Source organism: Arachis duranensis, chromosome 6, assembly GCF_000817695.3.
Source record: "Arachis duranensis cultivar V14167 chromosome 6, aradu.V14167.gnm2.J7QH, whole genome shotgun sequence".
In the NCBI taxonomy this organism is placed as follows: domain Eukaryota; kingdom Viridiplantae; phylum Streptophyta; class Magnoliopsida; order Fabales; family Fabaceae; genus Arachis; species Arachis duranensis.
Window position 1 is genome coordinate 56,472,849 of NC_029777.3, and position 21,553 is coordinate 56,494,401.

Below are 21,553 nucleotides of genomic sequence, written 5' to 3' on the forward strand. Positions count from 1 at the left end.
CAACAAAATAAGCTTATGGATTGGTAGAGGACGTGTTAGAGAAGGTTAAAGGCCTTTACATCCCTGTTGATTTCATAATCCTAGACACTGGGAAGGATGAGGATGAATACATCATCCTTAGAAGACCTTTCCTAGCCACAATAGGAGCTGTGATTGATGTTGACAGAGGAGAGCTAGTCCTTCAATTGAATGGGGACTACCTTGTGTTTAAAGCTCAATGATCTTCCTCTGCAACCATAGAGAGGAAGCATGAAAAGCTTCTCTCAATACAGAGTCAAACAAAGCCCCCACAATCAAACTCTAAGTTTGGTGTTGGGAGGCCACAACCAAACTCTAAGTTTGGTGTTGAACCCCCACATTCAAACTCTAAGTTTGGTGTTTGGAGATTCCAACAATGCTCTCAACATCTGTGAAGCTCCATGAGAGCTCACTGTCAAGCTATTTACATTAAAGAAGCGCTTATTTGGAGGCAACCCAATTTTTATTTATCTATGTTTCTATTGTTCTTTTATGTTTTATTAGGTTTATGATCATGTGGAGTTACAAACATAATGGCAAAAATTAAAAATAGAATCAAAAACAGCAGAAGAAAAAGCACACCCTGGAGAAAGAGTTGTGTGGCGTTTAAACACCAGAAACAAGCATCTGTCTGGTGTTTAACGCCAGAAACAAGCACCAAGCTGGCATTTAATGCCAGAAATAAGCATCAGGCTGGCGTTAAACGCCAGAAACAAGCTACATTTGGGCGTTTAATGCCAGAAACAAGCTGCAGTCTGGCGTTAAACGCCAGGATTGCATACAGAGGGCGTTTTACACGCCTAAAAGGTGCAGGGATGAGAAATCCTTGACACCTTAAGATCTGTGGACCCTACAGGATCACCTCAGGATCTATGGACCCCACATGATCCCCACCTGCCCCACTTCTCTCTTCTTCACACAATCCAATAACAATATACCCTTCACCAATCACCTCAATATCTCTTCCCCATTACCCCTTCACCAATCACATCCATCCACTCTTCCCCATAAACCACACCTACCTTCAAATTCAAAATCTCTTTCCCACCCAAACCCACCCTAAATGACCGAACCCAAACCCATTTCCCTCCATTATATAAACCCCTCCATCCTTCTTCATTTTCACACAACACTACCCTCTCTTCTCCCCCTTGGCCGAAACCCACACCTCTCTCCCTCTCCTCCATATCTTCTTCTTCTTCTTCTATTCTTTCTTCTTTTGCTCGAGGGCGAGCAACATTCTAAGTTTGGTGTGGTAAAAGCATAGCTTTTTTGTTTTTCCAAAACCATTGATGTCACCTAAGGCCAGAGAAACCTCAAGAAAGAGGAAAGGGAAGGCAATTGCTTCCACCTCTGAGTCATGGGAGATGGAGAGATTCATCTCAAAAGTTCATCAAGACCACTTCTATGAAGTTGTGGCCAAGAAAAAGGTGATCCCTGAGGTCCCTTTTAAACTCAAAAAGGGCGAATATCCGGAGATCCAACAAAAGATTAGAAGAAGAGGATGGAAAGTTCTCTCCAATCCCATTCAACAAGTCAGAATCTTAACGGTTCAAGAGTTCTATGCAAACGCATGGATCACTAGGAACCATGATCAAAGCATGAACCCAAACCCAAAGAATTGGCTTACAATTGTTCGGGGGAAATGCTTAGATTTCAGTTCGGAGAACGTAAGGTTGGCGTTCAACTTACTTATGATGCAAGAAGACGCACGCCCCTACACTAAAAGGGTCAACTTTGATCAAAGGTTCAACCAAGTCCTCATGGACATATGTGTGGAAGGAGCTCAATGGAAAAGAGACTCAAAAGGTAAGCCGGTTCAATTGAGAAAACTGGACCTTAAGCCTGTGGCTGGAGGATGGTTGGAGTTTATCCAACGCTCCATCATCCCCACTAGCAACTGATCCGAAGGCACCACCCTCACTAAGGTGGACTCATTCCTTAACTTCCTTGTTCTTATCTCTCTGTTTTTTAGTTTTATACTATATGTTTGTCTATGTTTTGAGTCTTTACTACATGATCATTAGTATTTAGTAACTATGACTTAAGGATATGAATAATTCCATGAATCCTTCACCTTTCTTAAATGAAAAATATTTTTCAAACAAAAGAACAAGAAGTACATGAGTTTCGAATTCATCCTTGAAATTGGTTTAATTATATTGATGTGGTGACAATACTTTTTGTTTTCTGAATGAATGCTTGAACAGTGCATATTTATGATCTTGTTGTTTATAAATGTTAAAATTGTTGGCTCTTGAAAGAATGATGAAAAAGAGAAATATTATTGATGATCTAAAAAATCATAAAATTGATTCTTGAAGCAAGAAAAAGCAGTGAAGAACAAAGCTTGCGAAAAAAAACTTAAAGAAAGAAAAAGAAAAAGCAAGCAGAAAAAGCCAATAGCCCTTAAAACCAAAAGGCAAGGGTAAAAACGATCCAAGGCATTGAGCATCAATGGATAGGAGGGCCCAAGGAAATAAAATCCAGGCCTAAGCGGCTAAATCAAGCTGTCCCTAACCATGTGCTTGTGGCATGCAGATCCAAGTAAAAAGCTTGAGACTGAGTGGTTAAAGTCGTGATCCAAAGCAATAGAGTGTGCTTAAGAGCTTTGGACACCTTTAACTGGGGACTTTAGCAAAGCTGAGTCACAATCTGAAAAGGTTCACCCAGTCATGTGTCTGTGGCATTTATGTATCCGGTGGTAATACTAGAAAAAAAGTGCTTAGGGCCACGGCCAAGACTCATAAAAGAAGCTGTGTTCAAGAATCAACATACTTAACTAGGAGAATCAATAACACTATCTGAACTCTGAGTTCCTATGGATGGCAATCATTCTAAACTTCTAAGGATAAAGTGAGATGCCAAAACTGTTCAGAAGCAAAAAGCTACAAGTCCCGCTCATCTAATTAGAACTAATATTCATTGATATTTTGAGATTTATAGTATATTCTCTTCTTTTTATTTTATTTGATTTTCAGTTGCTTGGGGACAAGCAACAATTTAGGTTTGGTGTTGTGATGAGCGGATAATTTATACGTTTTTTGGCATTGTTTTTAGGTAGTTTTTAGTAGAATCTAGCTACTTTTAAGGATGTTTTTATTAGTTTTTATGCAAAATTCACATTTCTGGACTTTACTATGAGTTTGTGTGTTTTTCTGTGATTTCAGGCATTTTATTGCTAAAATTGAGGGACCTGAGCAAAAATCTGATAGGAGGCTGAAAAAGGACTACAGATGTTGTTGGATTCTGACCTCCCTGCACTCAAAATGAATTTTCTGGAGCTACAAAACTCCAAATGGCATGCTCTCAATTGCGTTGGAAAGTGGACATCTAGGGCTTTCCAGAAATATATAATAGTTTATACTTTATTCGAGTTTTTTAGATGACACAAACTTGCGTTCAACGCTAGTTCCATTCTGCATTCTGGAGTAAAACGCCAGAAACACGTCACAAACTAGAGTTAAACGCCAAAAACATGTTACAACTTGGCGTTTAACTCCAAGAGAAGCCTCTACACGTGTAAAGCTCAAGCTCAGCCCAAGCACACACCAAGTGGGCCCCGGAAGTGGATTTCTACAACAATTACTTATCTCTGTAACCCTAGTAGCTAGTTTAGTATAAATAGAACTTTTTACTATTGTATTGGGGGTCTTATTCCCTATTTTCATATTCACATGCTATTTGGGGAGGCTGGCCATTCGGCCGTGCCTAGACCTTGTTCTTATGTATTTTCAACGGTGGAGTTTCTACACACCATAGATTAAGGTGTGGAGCTATGCTGTTCCTCGAGTATTAATGCAAATTACTATTATTCTTCTATTCAATTCACGCTTATTCTTATTCTAAGATATCCATTTGCACCCAATAACCTGATGAATGTGATGATTATGTGACGCTCATCACCATTCTCACTTATGAACGTGTGCCTGACAACCACTTTCGTTCTACATGCAAATAAGCTTGAATGAATATCTCTTGGACTCCTTAATCAGAATCTTCGTGGTATAAGCTAGAATCCATTGGCAGCATTCTTGAAAATCCGGAAAGTCTAAACCTTGTCTGTGGTATTCCTAGTAGGATTCAGGGATTGAATGACTGTGACGAGATTCAAACTTGCGACTGTAAGGCGTGGTGACAACGCAAAAGGATAGTAAATCCTATTTTTACATGATCAAGAACCGACAGATGATTAGCCATGCGGTGACAGCGCACCTGGACCATTTTCACTAAGAGGACAGACGGTAGCCATTGACAACGGTGATCCCCCAACATATAGCTTGCCATGGAAAGGAGTAAGAATGATTGGATGAAAGCAGTAGGAAAGCATAGATTTTGAAGGGACACAGTATCTTCATGCGCTTATCTGAAATTCCCACCAATGAATTACATAAGTATCTCAATCTTTATTTTATGCTTTATTTATCTTTATATTCGAAAACCATTATAACCATTAGAATTCGCCTGGTTGAGATTTTACAAGATGACCATAGCTTGCTTCATACCAACAATCTCCGTGGGATCGACCCTTACTCACGTAAGGTTTATTACTTGGACGACCCAGTGCACTTGCTGGTTATTTGTGCGAAGTTGTGAAGAATGTGTGTGAACCATAGTATTGTGCACCAGGTTTTTGGAGCCATTGCTAGGAATTGTTCGAGTTGTGAAAAGTATGAGTCACAATTTTGCCTATCAGTTGGTATGGTGGATAAGGGTTACAATCATATGAGGATGTTTGGTAGTACGGAGCTTGTGAGTATGGTGGTTCAAAATTATGTTGGGGAGGGGGCTCATAAGTATAGTGTGGTGGGTGTTGATTGTCACGAAAAGGTCCACCATAACCATTGTCTTGATATCCATCATAGAATGGTTGTTGCTCGTAACACATTGGAAGGGGTTGTTGCCAATAGAGTTGATCAAATCCTTGTGGCACCTCCCATCTTTGATTATCCCAACCTTGATGCATGTTCTTATTGTAACCTCCTCTTCCTGCAACATAATTGTAACCAAACTCATAGCCAAAGGGGTGAGAATTCATAGTAGCTAATAAGAATTAAAAATAAAAAACAAACATACAAGCAAAAGCAAATATTTACAATAACCAATAATAAGGCACACATTTGCAATTCCTCGGCAACGACGCCATTTTGATGAACGGATCTTTGTGTGATCTAGAATTTTACAATAAACTCTAATTGCAAGTATAGTTTCTAGACCAACAATAATCTCCTCATACAAAAGTTTGGTTGTCACAAGTAACAAACCTCTAAAAGTAATAACCGAAGTATTTAAACCTCGGGTCGTCTCTCAAGAAATTGCATGGAAGTGTTCTTATAATTGGTCATGCAAAGGTATATTTTGGGGTTTTTGAAATAACGAACAAAAAATGTAAATGGTAATGAAAATCAAATGATAAAGAGGTCTTGGCAAGGTTTGGTGGTCAAGGATCCTATCCTTATCACTAACAACATGAGAATTGTCAAGGATCAATCCCATTAATTCATCCTCTAACTAGTAGTAAAAGAAAGTTAAATGAGTTATATCAATCCAAGTCCATAAGTCCTAGTTCTACACTCATTCGATTAGTGAGAACTAGAGTTAATGGCTCCAATCATCAATTACTTGGACATTAGTAACTCAAGAGTTCCTAAGTTACCTTTCCAAGCCAAGAGCATAAAATCTACTCTAACATCCTTCTAAGCATTTTATCAAACACTTGGTAGGCACAAAATAAAAGCATAGAAAACTAACAAGGAAAATAAAATCCAAATAACCAATTGGAAGTATCAATGACAACAAATGAAGAAAAGCAATCATAAATATGAAATACCACAATTTGCATTAAATAGGAAATCAAATCTAACATGAGAATTCATAAGCTAAATTGGAAAGATAGAGAAATCAACAAGAGGGATAGATGAACTAAGGTACTAGAATGAATAAAAGCAGAAGAAGAACTAAATTAAAGTATAATAAAAATCTGAAATTAAGAAAGACTAAACCTAAAAACCTAAAATCTACTCTCTCTAGAAAACTACATCTAAAACCTAAAATTATGTGAATGATTGTATGATTGAATGAATGATGCCTTCCCCTTCAATCCTTCGTCTATTTAGCCTTTTCCTGCTCAAGATTGGCTTCAAAATTGGGCCAGAAGCCCTTTTGAAATCGCCAGGTGCGATTTCATTAAAGGAGTCAGCATGGGCATCGACGCGTACGCATCCCTGGAGTATTGTGCGATCCACGTGCACGTGTCTTGTGCACGCGCACGTCCATGGGCGTGTTCCAAATCCTTGACTTTTCATGATTTCTCTACTTTGCATGCTTTCTCTTCACTCCTTCGATCCATTCCTAGCTCTTTTCAACCTGAAAGCACTAACAAACATATCAAGGCATTTAGTGAAATCAAAGGGGGATTAAAATTATCAAATTAAGGGTCTAAAAGCATGTTTTCACACTTAAGCACAAATTAGGAGACAATCACAAAACTATGCTATTTTATTGAGTAAATGTGAGAAAAGGTTGACAAAATACTCTAAATTTAATATAAGATAAACCCTACAAATGGGGTTTATCATATAGCTAACATTTTAAAAATGTTAGATAAAAAATATTAGTAAAGGTCTAAATTCTAGTAGTTATTTGTTGAAACTCTTGAAAGAGAGTAGTGGTGGTAGAGTTTGGAATTGGGAGAGTGGTAGTGTGGAGTAAAAAGAGATGTTAGGATTGGATTATATTAGAGGGTATTTTGAGAATTTCAAAAAATTTTTTTTAGAGTTTGAATAATTTTGTTAACAAAAGTTCATCTTTCATAGGTAGAAATAATAGTTATGTTTACTCGTTAGTAAATTGTCACCATTCTAAACTTTCATGAATAAAAATGATAATATCCTCTAACTATTTTATAACAAAATATTTTATTTAGAATAAATTTACATACATATATACTTTTTAACTAATGTTAAATTATTTGTTAATTACACCTTTCAATAAATAAAAAAGTGGGATCCTTGATCCTTTAACCCCCTACTTTACTCTCTCTATTCAAAATCCATGGGACAAGAATTTATTGTGTACTATAATTAGGAAGGGTGTCGATTGTCAAATGTCAAACCTCTCAGTTTAGTGTATTTAAATCTATAATGCACAGATACTGATACGTACACGGGACATGATACGACACGAAACACGTTGATACGAAAATTTTAAAATTTTATAAAATACGAAAACATGCATACATATAAAGTATTTAAAATATTTTTTTATTTTAATAAATAATAATATATTATTCTAAATTTATTTTAAAAATTGAATAAAATTGGACATGTTAACATATAATAATATTTACATGTATCTAAATATATTCACAGAAAAAATTTTATTTTGTATTAAAATACGATTGAACACAACAAACATATATATTAAATGAGTGTAAATAAATATCGTATCCAAAATATATCTGACATACAAATACAACAACTCAACAAAATGTAAGTCCTTCGTCGATTGAAATGCATAAATAAACAGATGGACATCGTTGCAAATGGATGAAATATTAGTAACCAATCAAAGAGCTATATAGAAAGAAGAATGAAGGGTCAAAACTCAAAAGATATGCTACTTGCATCTATGAAAAGTTTTGTATATACTACTACATATTATTTTAATTGATAAATTATATTATTAATTTTGATTTTTTTGTTTTTTTTTAAATTGATAGTGATAATATTTAAAATAGTTTATGGTAGGTTTTAAAAAGCATGAAAAAAGTGATATAAAACTCATGATAATTACGTTTAAAAATTTTGTTTAACTAAAAGTTGTCCATCATTAGTCATTGCTGGTTCATAGGGTTGGAAACAAGCTAATAAATTTGTAAAATAACGAACTAGTCTACAATTTATTATAGATTATTTTATAAATATTAAACTCGAGATGTTATTAAATTTGGTTTTACGTCTGTTAGAATGTCTAAAATTTTGTAATAATTTTTCTAAAAACATAATAAATTTACAGTAAAATTCTATAATAATAAATAATTAAAAGACACAAAAAATATATATATAACCAAAATTACAAAAATAAGTAGTAATGTAGTGGTTATAGTTTTATACTTTTTAATGATCCTGTCTTGCTTTTAAACCTATATTATTAATTAACAAAGACTTTTGAAAATATCCAAATTTAAACTTGTTTTCTAGAAGGTCACACTTCATGCTCATCTAGGGACCAGAAGTGCATGCCTACTAGTAGGGGTGGAAAAAGGTCAGGCGACCTATCAGAGACCTGCAGTCTGGCATGTGTTTGGCTTGGTCTGGCCTGGCCTGTTATAAATAAATACAGGCTCAAACTTTTTTAAAAGTCTTAATACATTAATAGGTCAGGTCTAGACTTACTAATTAGTCTTATAGGCCTGTCAGGCCTGCCTAGGCCTGTTAAAATATAATTAAATATATAAATAATTATTTATTATTAATAAAATTATGAAATATTTTAAATTTATATTTTTTTATAAATATTTTTGTATATTTTAAATACGTTAAAAATTTAAAATTTTTTATAAATATTAAATATATGACATATTACATATAACTATTTTTATTAAAAAATAATTTTTTAAATAATATTTTTATTTTTGTAAAAAAAATATCAGGCCTTTTAACAGGCTTCAAGACAGGGCAGGCTGAATAATAGGCCAGACCTAGTACTTTATAAAAAATCTATAACAGGCTGCAGGTCAGGCTCAGTCCAATCAACTGTATGATAAGCTAGCCTGTTAAGAGCAAAACCTGGTCTAACCTCGCCTGTTTCCATATTTGAAGTTATGAAAATGTGGCTGGAGCACATATTGTATTTTCAAACTTGTGCTTTTTGATGACCATCGACATTAAATCTATTGGGATCTAGAAATCTTTTGTGATGAAAAGACAAATTCTTTTTGAATTTGTCAAAAATCTTTAGAATTCATTTATTTCTTGCAGCATCTCATGTAACAGAATTTTCCATCCCTACCTACTAGCCATCCAAGGAGCATTTACTAATGTGAAAATGAAATCATCAACGCAAGTGCAAATGGACATGCAATTAGTTACCCAAACAATTTGAGTAGGAAGCAGTTGACAAAATTAAAGAGATCCCCATCAATAATGCTTCTGACTTTTTGGTTTGGGACACCAACAGCAATAGCGTTTGTTTTGACTTCCATGCTAAGTTATTAAATTCGATCCGGTAATTAAATCGGTCTAAATTATAGTATTGAATTAGTGGTTTAATTAGGTAATTATTTTAGAATGTAGCTAATATATGTATTGCGATAACACAAATTAAAATTATCATTAAAAAAATTTAAAATTTTTAATTTAATAAATATATAATAATTGCATTAAAAACTAAATTTTGTATATTTTTTATAATATTTTTTTATTAATAACTTTAACTTGTATCCTTAAAATACATGTTAATTAGATCTATATTATTTTATATCTATGTGTTAGCTCAGTGGCTATTAATTGCTACAGAAAGCTGGAAGAGCCCCATTTGAATTTTAGCGAAGATAATTCTTTTTAAAAAAGTAAATAATTATTTTGGCACCAGAAATATTTTAATTTTGACAAAATGCATTGTTATATTTGTTTTGACAAAATAAATCTCTAAATATATGTTTTATTTGACAAAGTGAATTGCAACATTCAGTTGCATTGACAGTTAATTTACTCAATTTATTGTTAGTTTTTTATAGGTTTAATTATTCTGTTAGTCTCTATAGTTTTGCCAAATTTTTAATTAGGTTTCTATACTTTTTTTTTCATTTTAATTGAGTCTTTACACTAATTTTTTTTTTAAATTGAGTCTCTACATTTTTTTTCTTTTATTTGAATTCCTGCACCAATTTTTTTTTAGTTGGGTCCCTATACAATTAAGCCAATTACTACCAAGAAGGACCTAATTAGAAAAAAAAATTTGGTGCAACGACCCAATTAAAAGGAAAAAAAAGTATAAAGACCTAATTGAAAATTTTGCGAAACTATAGAAACCAACAGAGTAATTAAACTTTTTTTATAAAATTATTAATCTGTCCTTTATTTTTCCTTCACTATCGGTCTATCACCACCCTCACCATATCTCTAATGCAATCACTCCCATCAACAACTCACACACGTCTGAAACTCTGTCTACGACACCATTTTCTCAGCTTTCAAGCTTTCATGCATAGCCTTCGAACACCTCAAGCGCAGAACATACACCAATTTCAATTAAACCCATTTTCTCTGTTTCTTCTACCGTCACTGCCATGGTCCCCTCCCCATCTCCTACGGCAAACCACAACCACCGCAAGAGGACATCTATGAATTTATCCCAACATCCAAATGACCAAAGCAAATAGGGTTTGAAAAAGAAGAAAAGAATTTGCTTTGACACCAATAGTGGGAACGCAATGGATTAAACTGACGACATTGTTTTGGATTTCTTTAGAGATGCATTTGGTTACAAAAGATGGAAAGATGAGCTAGATTTTAAGAGCGAAAGGTATTATCGAGAACAAACAAAAGGAGATACCCACCATACACACCATCATCTTCCCCATAGTCCGATAGCTCCTTTGTTTGCCATCACTATTGCTCTGCTTTAAATTATCATGTTGAATTAGTGAGTGTTAGTCCTTTAATTTGGGGCAGTGGTTCATTTGTGGGTTGTTCTTGTTGATAAGAGTAAGGGTACCATGATGGTAGATGCAGGGTAATGAACCTCGATAAGAGTCTAGAACCGGTGTAATTAAGGTTAGAGGGTTAGAAACGAGACATAAAGAGTTGAGTTAGAGAATTGAAGGAAAATAAACAAAGTGTGAAGTGATACATGATGAGAATGAATATGATGAAGAATGATAATTGATTATGATGATGAAGGATGATGATGAATGAGTTTAATTTGATCATGGATTGAAATGAGATTGAAGGGGAAATTGTTAATGAGATTGATAATGAGATTTATAATGAAGTTGTTAATGAGATTGAAAATGAAATAAATTCTGATTCGATATATACTTGCATGGGAAGTGCAGTGAAGTGATTTCACTTACCGCACTAGAGTGATTTACTTGCTCCTGAATATGATTGTCAATGCAGTGGAATGATTTTGCTTGCTGCAGTAAAGTGATTCTACTTGCCTATGAAAATGATTTAATTGCAGTGGAGTGATTTCACTTGCCGTAGTGGAGTGATAACGCTTGCTATTTATACCTGTCTGGGTAGATGTAGTGGAGTGATTTCACTTGCTCCGGACATGTCGGGTTTGGCTATATAACCTACAAATGATAGCATCGACCATAGGACATGCATACATCAATTACATTGTTTGAATTGTCTGGGCTTATCATTTCTTGTCTTGGCTTGATTACTTATGCATATTAAATGTCTACTTGCTAGATGCTTTACTTGAATTCTACTTGTGAATTATTTGTCTACTTTGTTTGTGTTTGAACACTTGAGAGGTCCCTCATGCTGGCGTTGGTTGACGTTAAGGGCTGGTCCTATTTCTATTTGGAAAGTTGTGAAAAGATGGAAAATGTTAAATTAGATTTAAAATCTCCTTATGATAGTTGCCTATTTGTGGATTAGTGAGAAACTAGAATGGATAATTGGATGTAAAGAAGTTTAAGATTGCTTAGTGAGTTCCTGTTGTCTTATACAGTATCTATTTGGCATTTTTACCATTCTAAGAACCCATAGGTCTGAAGTTCTCATTCTGTATATATCTCTATTTTTCAGATGCAAGTCCTGGTGCTCAGCAGTGAGCTATGATTCATTTGGGAGATGGCAAAGTTTACTGGACTCCTATTTTACTTTTGTTTTAGAATCTCTCCTCACTTATTTTGAAAAACTTATATGTATGTATATATTTATTTTAAAACTTGCCTATAGAGGCTTTGATGTATATGTTGGGAGAGATAGAAAATACTGTTGTCAACTGATTTTTCTTATTGTAACTTCCGATCACAATTTTATTTTACTCATTTTAGGCTTCTCGTTTAATAATTCCTTTCAATTATATACATATTATAAATACACCTTGATTCGTACCACCTTACTATCATTGACTTATGACTCGATTATAAGAATTTGAATATTAGGGTGTTGTAGGGTGGACACAGACGCTCGCAGCAAAGATGTGGGTAGGCACAGATGCTCGCGATGGTCTGAGTCGTCCTCTTCTCATCATGATGGTCGCCCCCATTTGTACTCCCTCTAGCTCTATTCTTCAGTCTCTCATCGCATAATTTTCTGAATATCTAATGATGATTTTTGTTTTTACTTGTTGCGGATTTTTCTTCTTTAGTCTCCTCCTCTCTTCCAACCCCACCACCAGCTTCATTCATTCATTCTCCTCCATTGATGAGCTTTGAATAAAAAAAAATTTGGACCACTCATTTTTAGTAATGTCTAGAAGAAGAAGAATAAAAGATGTCAATCGTCCGAAGTTTCACATTGCTAATTATCTTGATCATCCTAACTATGTAAGTTTTTATTTCAAAAAATTGTATTTTAATTAAAATAATAATTATAATGCTAGAGATTAGTAGTTTATTATAATGATAATGTTAGAAATTAGTGTAGTAATAATTTTTAAAAATTTAATTTAATTAAAATAATTTTAGAGATTAGTAATAATAAATTATAATGTAAATGTTAGAGATTAAGAATTAGTGTAATAATATTTTTTAGAAGGAAGGATTATGATGCATTATGATAATAAATTAATTATTGTTATTAATAGAATAATAATAATAATAATAATAATAATAATAATAATAATGGAGATACGATAAATAATATAATTAATATTAATTGTTATTAATGAGTTTATTGTAATAATAATAATAATAATTGTTATTACTACTACGCGTCTGATGGTTTAATTATTATTAGAACATAGTACTAATATTAAGATTGTTCTACGTGTGATAATAAATAAATTAATTAGTATTAATTGTTAGTAATAAATAATTTTTTTGTAGTAACAATGTTTATTATTAAGCTTCCGTTTGTACGATAGTAAAAGAAATATTATGAATTAAAAATTATTAAATTAATTATTTTTGTTATAAGTTTAATATAAATATTTAATAAAAGACTAATGATTGATTTATTATTGTATGTATGTTGTTAGAATAGAATAGAATAGTTACTTAAATATTAGTATATAATATAATAGTTATTTATATAAAGTATTGTTATTATTATTATTTTTATTGATTGTGGATATGTTTTACTGGTTATTTGATAATAAAAATTTTATTCTGTTAAATTTAATTTGTTAATTAATTAATATTATGTTTGTGTTTAGGGTTCTAGAATGTTGCAATGTGATCACTACATGCCGCTGGATCAGTACAATCCAATAGTGGAGGAGTATTTACGGGACACCGGCTTTTATCATGTTCCACAGATTGGAGTTGTCCAATGTCAATTGGCATTGATTAATGCTCTGATCGAGAGATGGCGCCCTGAGACCCACACATTTTATTTTCCGGTTGGTGAGTGTGCTGTGACTTTGGAGGACGTGGCGTTAATTCTTGGTATTCCGACGAATGGTCTGCCAATTACAGGACCGACACTCAGTAGTTATGAGGCATTCTTGGATCAGTTTGGTGTTGCACCTAGGAAGGCAAACTGTAGAAAAAATTTCATCAAGTTGACGTGATTTCGAGGATTGAAAGATCGTTTAGTGTTGGTTGATGATATTCAGATTCAGAGGTACATGAAGTGCCACATAATGCTATTGTTTGGGACTGTCGTGTTTGGAGATAAGTCTGGTGCAGAGGTGCACTGGAAGTTTCTGCCGTTACTTTGCCGGGATCATAAAGTTCAATTGGGAATTGGCATGTCTGGCACACCTGTATAGAGCGTTGTGTAGGGCAACTCGTGTCGATTGTAAGGAGATTGATGGTCCGCTGACACTTTTGCTTACCTGGGCCTGGATCTGTCTACCATTTATTGCGCCGATTTCTGGCAATCCTCAAATCTTTTCGATTGCAAATAGGTAAACTTAATTACTAAATGCTTTGAAATAGTGTATTTTAAATTGTATTGATAAATGTAAATTAACGAATTGTCTGATGTCAGGTGGCATAACTGGGAGCGTGAGAATCGGCCTTATAAAGCGAAAATTCATGTCGTGTTCCGATGGGTCTAATTTAGGAGAGCTACTAGGCAGTTGATGATGAGGCTGATGACTTTTTGGTTGACAATCCGGATGGGGATGAGGATGAGGACGAGGATGAGGATGAGGACGAGAATGAGGACGACGATGAGGATGAGGAGGTTGATGATGCTGATGATGAGGGGGTGATGGTCCAAATGATGGTCCAGCGCCTAGTGCAGGTAAAACAATTTATTGGTTAGACTGGTTTGATTTGAGTTGATTAGTTGATTTGATTAGTTGGTTATTGAATTAGTTGGTTATCGAATTAGTAGATTTGATTAGTTGGTTATTGAATTAGTTGGGTTGATTTGATTTGATTTGATTAGTTGATTTGATTAGTTGGTTATTGAATTAGTTGGTTATTGACTTAGTTGATTTGATTAGTTGAACCAATTAGTCGGTTATTGAATTAGTTGGTTTGATTTGATTTGATTAGTTGATTTGATTAGTTGGCTATTGATTAGTTGATTTGATTAGTTGGTTATTAAATGTTTTCATAGGTACAACCACTAGCGAAAAAGAAAAAGGATACAACCTTAGAGCTGATCCCCACGTCGGAGCACTAGTCGATATACCCCATCCGCTTTTAACCCGATTGCAAAGAAATGCAAGAAATTATACAAAGATGTAAAATGGACGACGAGAAAATGATATCTATATTGGACTTATCTATTTAGAATGTGTTTGTTGCTTATTGTTTCCGGTTTGTTGAACTTATTTATGTAGAATGTGTTGGATTTATTTATTTAGAATGTATTCGACTTATTTATTTAGAATGTGTTGGACTTATGTGTTTAGTGGACTTATTTATGTCATCAACTATGCTACTTTACTTTTCATCAGCACTCACATTAAATTTTCAGTATATGAAAATCCCAAAATCATACAATAACATCACACATGAAAGTCATACGATATATAAAATATTGAAAGTCATACAATAACTCGAGTGAGAAATTTGGCTGGAGCTCTATTGGGTGGTCGCACCTGCACTTGCACTACCACGTTGACGACATCTACTACGGTTATGGCCCTCGGCCTCGCATTGCTTACATCGCCTAGGACCACGCAACATCCGAGTATCCATCTCATTCAAGAAACGGGTCATCCTTGGCCGACCTTTGGATACCCATCTGAGGAATGGATTACCTACAAATCGAGGTCCATGATAAACAATCGATGTTGTGGGATTCCCTAGTGGCCTAAACCCAGCCCTATAAACTCGTCGAACTTGATCCATCTTGTAGACATCATGTACATACAGTTGCCAATCTAGCCGCTGGTTTGCACAACAAGCAAACACTTGTCAACACAGAAGCCAGTCAACTTAGAATTCACCACAGTCACACCGTTGTCGACGGAGGTCCACTACATACTCCACACTACTGGGTTTGATCGGACGATATGAAATAGGAACAATTAGTATTTTGTTAATTTTTCGGAGTTTGACCGGTTTTAACCGGTTCACTTTGGATTTTTCGAATTGAACTGGCAGGTCTGGTTTGGTTCACCGGTTTTTCCAGTCGAACCGGCTGATCCGGTCTAGTTTTAATAACAATGACGGAAAATACTAAATTTCTCAGCATACATGTTTACTTGATAATTAAACGTTAAACAATTACTAATTATATGCCATATTTTGCCTATTTACCGTTGTCTTAAATATTTGTCCTAAACTCAAAACCTATGCACAAATCATAGTTTAACAAATATTAATTTAAAATGATGGCGTACCTGCATTTACATATTGAGGAAACTCCGGTGCATGCATAGCCTCCAAATCCAACGATCGCATGAAACTCGGCTCCACAAACGGCTACTGGTTTGCTAGTGCATTTGCCACATCCGCCACATCTACCACCATAGCCTCGTCAGCTTGATCTTCGTCTACACCTAGATCAACGACCTCGTAGTTACTTTCGAACTCTTCCTCACTATTACTGTTGTAATATTCCAATTCAATATCTCGGTTTGTTGTAGATTGCTCGAACTCGATATACAGTTCAATGAACGATATTCATGACCGACTTTCAAGATACACTGAAAATATTTCTTGCATGCTTGCTTCATCGGTCACGTATTTCGTTTGGAATTGCACGAACTCACCAAAGGCAAATATAGGATATCTGTACAAAATACACGACACTCTCCTAGATATTTGAGAATCCATCTTCTCACAAATCATACCTTTCAATTCTTCATAAGACAGTGTGAAAGGAATTATAATATCTAACGGATTTTCACACGCAAATTTCACTCCTTCAGATGTTTGTAACAATATTTGGCCATGATAATACACTTTTAATCTCACTCTATCATCCATGATAATGGAGATGCAGAGAAAGAGAGAGGAGAGCTTCGAAGATTTGGAGCACAAAAGAAGAAGAAGATGAAGTTGGCTGCTCAGCATTGGGTTAGGTTTAAACATATATTAAACTCAAATCGGACCATCCGACCGCTTTCATGGTCGTTCAAATTTTTTTAAACAATAAAATCGGACCGTCCGATTAGTGAACGGCCCGCGCAAAAGAAATGGCAATCCAGAAATCTTTGGTTCCGATTTCATGGCCTGCAAGATTTTTTTCAATCCTGCAAAGAAATCGCTGAGTTCGATTTTCTTGGGTCAAAAAAAAAATTTGTACGTTAAGCATGAAATCGATGGATCCGATTTTCATACACTATCCTCCATAAACTACAAATCGAACGGTTCGATTTGTGTTCCCTTTCAGCTGCAATAAATCAGACCGTCTAATTACTTCCCTTCACCTGAACGCCGTCATACCAGTGTAAAACACTCTATAGTTTCATAACCTAGTATTACACCAAAGTTGGTGTCATATAAAAAAAAATTAGCCGCAACAAGAGTGTAAATAAGTAAGAAAAAGAAAAAGAAAAAAAAGCAGCGCATATGAAGATGAAAAAAATACGCACATAGTAGTTAGTTGGAACTTGGAATTAGTTAACTATTTTACTTAGTATTCTTATCAATAACATCTCTACTTTTTTTTTTTGGTGAGCGTCTGAATCTTTTAACTCTATTTTTCACAACAGTAGTTTTCTTAACTCTATAAATGGAAACTCTCGCACTGTGGAACTTCTTTCCCTGTGTAGTGATCATATTAATTCAACCATCATGTTTAGGCCTACTCACATGTCCCCGTTCCTACTCCTACTATTCCTCTCCCTCGCCACAGCGTTGACATGTTCCGCATCACCACAGATCCACATAGGCTTCTCCGCGTCACCACAATCCCAAACGGCGCTGTTCGAGTCCCTTTTCACCGACCCTACTGGCAATTTCTCTTTATGCTTCCTCCGCCGGAACCAAAACCACCTCGCACTCGCCGTCATCCATGTGGCATCCTCGCAGCCACTCTGGCTCGCCAACCCAACTCACTTGGCCTCATGGTCCCACACCACGCGCCTCTCCTTCAACGGCACTCTTCTCCTCTCCGACCCCAAAACAAACCTCCTCTGGTCAACCGAAACAAACGGCGGCGACACCCTTCTCTTACTTAACACCTCCAACCTTCAGATCCTAAACAAAGCCAAAGCCACTCCCATATGGCAAAGCTTCGATTTCCCCACAAATACTCTCGTTCAGGACCAGAACTTCACAACCGCCATGTCATTATCGTCGCAAAATGGTTTGTACTCGCTGCGGTTAGGCAACGACTTCATGGGGCTCTACGCTAACTACCCCGAAAATGACGCAAGTTCGTTGAGGCAGTTACTCTACTGGAAGCGCACCGCACTGGAGGCCAAAGCAGTTATAAAACAAGGACAGGGACCAATTTACGCACGTGTCAATAAAGAGGGGTATCTGGGCATGTACCAAACCAGCGCCAAGCCCATTGACGTTCAGAAGTTCGACAGCTTCCAACAAAATCCAACGGCATCGTCGTTTCTGTTCGTGCGGTTAGAACCCGATGGGAACCTCAAAGGGTATTATTGGAATTCCAACAAGTCCAGTTGGGTGCTCAACTACCAGGCCATAACGGAAACCTGCGAGCTTCCACTCCCCTGCGGTTCGTACGGTTTGTGTACTCCGGGCGGGTCTGGGTGCTCGTGTTTGGATAACCGAACCCGGTTCGAACCGGGTGTTGGATGCTTCGGTGGTAGCAACGGAAACTTGTGCTCGGAAAAGATTGGTGGAGACAGCTACTCAGTGATTCGAAGGACGGGGGTGGAGCCACCGCATAAGGAGCTGGATGGTCACGTGACGACGCCGTCTTCGGCGGAGTGTGAAGGGTTGTGCGAGAGAAACTGTAGCTGTTGGGGTGCGATGTACAACAACGTAAGCGGGTTTTGTTACATAATGGACTACCCGATTGGGACGATGACGGGTTCCGGGGAAGACTACAAGGTTGGGTATTTTAAGGTGAGGAAAAGTGAGAGTGGGAAGAATCGGGTTGGGGTTCGGGTTGGGGTGGTGGTTGGGGTGGTGGTTGGGGTTATGGTTGGGATTGTCTTTATTGGGGCTGGGGTGTGGATGATGAGAATGCGGTGGAGAAGGAAAGGGGTCAATGGGATGTTGGGCGAAGAAAACGGGTCTTCACCCGGCCCGTATAGGAATCTTGGATCCGACAGTTTTAAATCCATTGAGATGAGCGGTCAAAGATGATGATGATGATGACGAATGGGATGACGATTCTTGATTCATGTTATTGGCTTTATGAATAAAGTAGTATCCAATGAAAATGATGAGGAGGTTGGACGGTGGTGGGGGAAAGGGGTCCATCCTAACGATCATAATATAATAGGGGTATAAATCATAATGCAATATTGCAATTAATGGGATGGGGAGTTTTCATGGAGAGCACACATGAATAATTAACTGTGTGAAAGTGTGAATGTGATATGTGACCACCTCCTTTTTTAACATTGACCAAATTGGAGCAGTGGTGGTCGGTGGATTTTCGGTGAAAAATTAAGGCTAACTTGATTATTCATTTTGGAGTAGCAACGACGAGGAGTAAAAAAAGCATGGAAATATCAATCCACGTCAGGGAGTAGCTCAACTGGAATTTGTTTAATTGAGTCATCCCATAAATACAAATATGAATTCTTTTCAATGCAGCCACTTCGCTCCAATCTCCATCACGTTGAACATGCCTTGCACAGTTGCACTGTTGCCCACAGCAAAAAATAGCCTGTTTGTTTTATTTTTTAACCGGTGTCCGTCCCAGGTTATGCATCTTGTATTATCACTTTCATTCCTTGCATTGATAGCACTTAATGCCAATAAATTCTTTTTAAGTACATTATAATTTATCGCGCTCCGACGAAAGAGACCATAATATTTTAGGAGACAAAAAAAAATCAAAACAACTTAAATTTATCTTAATATTTATTAATCATTGTTATAATTTAAATAAGATAAATTTAGATTTTATTTTCTTTTTTAAACATTACCGTAAGAAAAAAACAAATAACATTTGTAGCCCTCTTTCCATCATTTTCTTTCGTGCCATGTTTCGCTCTGATTGTTATTCTTTAATTTTTTGGTGCGGCTTTTATTATTTTTTTTAATCAACACTGTTTTTAAACAGATTTTTTATATTTTTCAGTCAGAAAACACGTGTAAGTACTAAGTAGCCCTTGCTTTTGGGGTCGATAGACACAGAATATAATTTTGTATTCATAAAAAAATTTGATTATACAACTTTAGAAAATTTCAATTATTTTATATTTTTCTTTTCAGTATTCAAAAAGAAACCTACATATGTTTTTTCCATGATATGGGCTACAGATCCGGCCCACACCAAGAGAAGGAAACCAGATACAACCCACCACATTACTTCTCAAGTTCTCATTGATACAACTACCTGAATAAATGAAACTCATAACTCTTCCTCACTACACTCATTTTTTTAGGCTGGTAATGGAACTAACATGTTTTTTTTGTCATAGTGAGAGGGTAGTAAGAACGTAAATGTGGTATATGCTTCGTACATAGGATCGAATCAATCTCCGCAACATTACCTTTAGACTTTACTGCTTGAGCTTATAATTGGTTCTGTTTCTATTACAAGAATTGAATTGAATATAACATTTAAAACAAAAGAAATTAAATTAATTTAAATAGAATTTAATTTAATTTAATTTTTTTCTCTTAAAATCAATTTCTACTTAAATAGGTCTAATTTAAAATTCTATTTCATCAAATTTTAATTAAAATATAAAATATTTAAAATATTCATATAACCTAATTATTTTTATTCACTTTTAAAAACTTTTCACCTCTCAACATACACATCTTCCTCAGTACTTTCATTTTCTTTTTCCTTTACTGCTTGACTGCTTCATCGATATATATATATATATAAAATACGTACATTAATTGTCAATCGTATGCATATTGCTCTTCTCTTCTACTTTGAATCTGTATATTAATATGAACCTATATATTGGACATCTTATACCTTTTAAATTTATTCTGACTTAAGCATCGGAGTAGAGATGGACGTATGTGTCTCATTTTGGAAGCAAGCACCCCGACTACAATTTAAAATTATTTTGAATAGTATATGATAATAATATTTATTTGTCCCCACTAAATTATTGAATTTGACCACACAATAATATTTTATTTAATTTTTGGTACTTCATAAAAAATTTAAAAATATCATATTAGATGTCATTAAAATGATCAATTCACAATTTAAATGAAATTTGTATTTTTTTCTTAAAAATCGACTCAAAAGAATATTATTTATCTTTTTTTTAATATTAGTTTTAATTTTTTTTCTGGTAACAACTATATAACATGAATATATAACATTATTCTATATAAAAAGAGAGATATTTTGATTGAATTGTTAAAAAAAGTTACTGAATCTTTCTAAAATACGAAACCTAAATAATAAAATTTTAAATGATATGTCGTTTAAATTACTATTTTAGTATTTTAATTTATAAATTAGATATTTTAAAAATTAATCTTGTTATATGTACATAGAAATTAACCACATGTATATATATTGAATTAAAAAAATGCACATTAAAAATAAATTAAACAATACATATATTTATATACAAATATATAATAATTAATGAATAATTTAATAATTAATTTTTATGTACACATAATATTTTTATTATAAAAATTATTATAACCTCGACTCGCAAGTCCCCAATCCATATCACAACCCAAACCAGAGACTTCTAGTACATTGGCACCGTATGTATGGACTGCCAAGTCGTGGCGGCTGATGGAGAACTGATGCGTGAGCATCTTATGCCCTTTTTCTAGTAGTTTTTATACTGTTTTTAGTTAGATTTTAGTCAGTTTTATTATATTTTAGTGTAAAATTCACCTTTGAATGCTACTTTG

At 34.9% G+C, this 21,553-nt stretch overlaps 1 protein-coding gene across 1 annotated transcript; it reads left to right on the plus strand.

Moving 5' to 3' along the window:
• The first annotated feature begins 17,274 nt into the window (after positions 1-17,274).
• Positions 17,275-19,479, plus strand: LOC107493856 (PAN domain-containing protein At5g03700). Its single transcript, XM_016114892.3, has one exon. The coding sequence runs from the start codon at positions 17,351-17,353 to the stop codon at positions 18,839-18,841; it is 1,491 nt and encodes a 496-aa protein (XP_015970378.1). The 5' UTR covers positions 17,275-17,350; the 3' UTR covers positions 18,842-19,479.
• Positions 19,480-21,553: the final 2,074 nt, after the last annotated feature.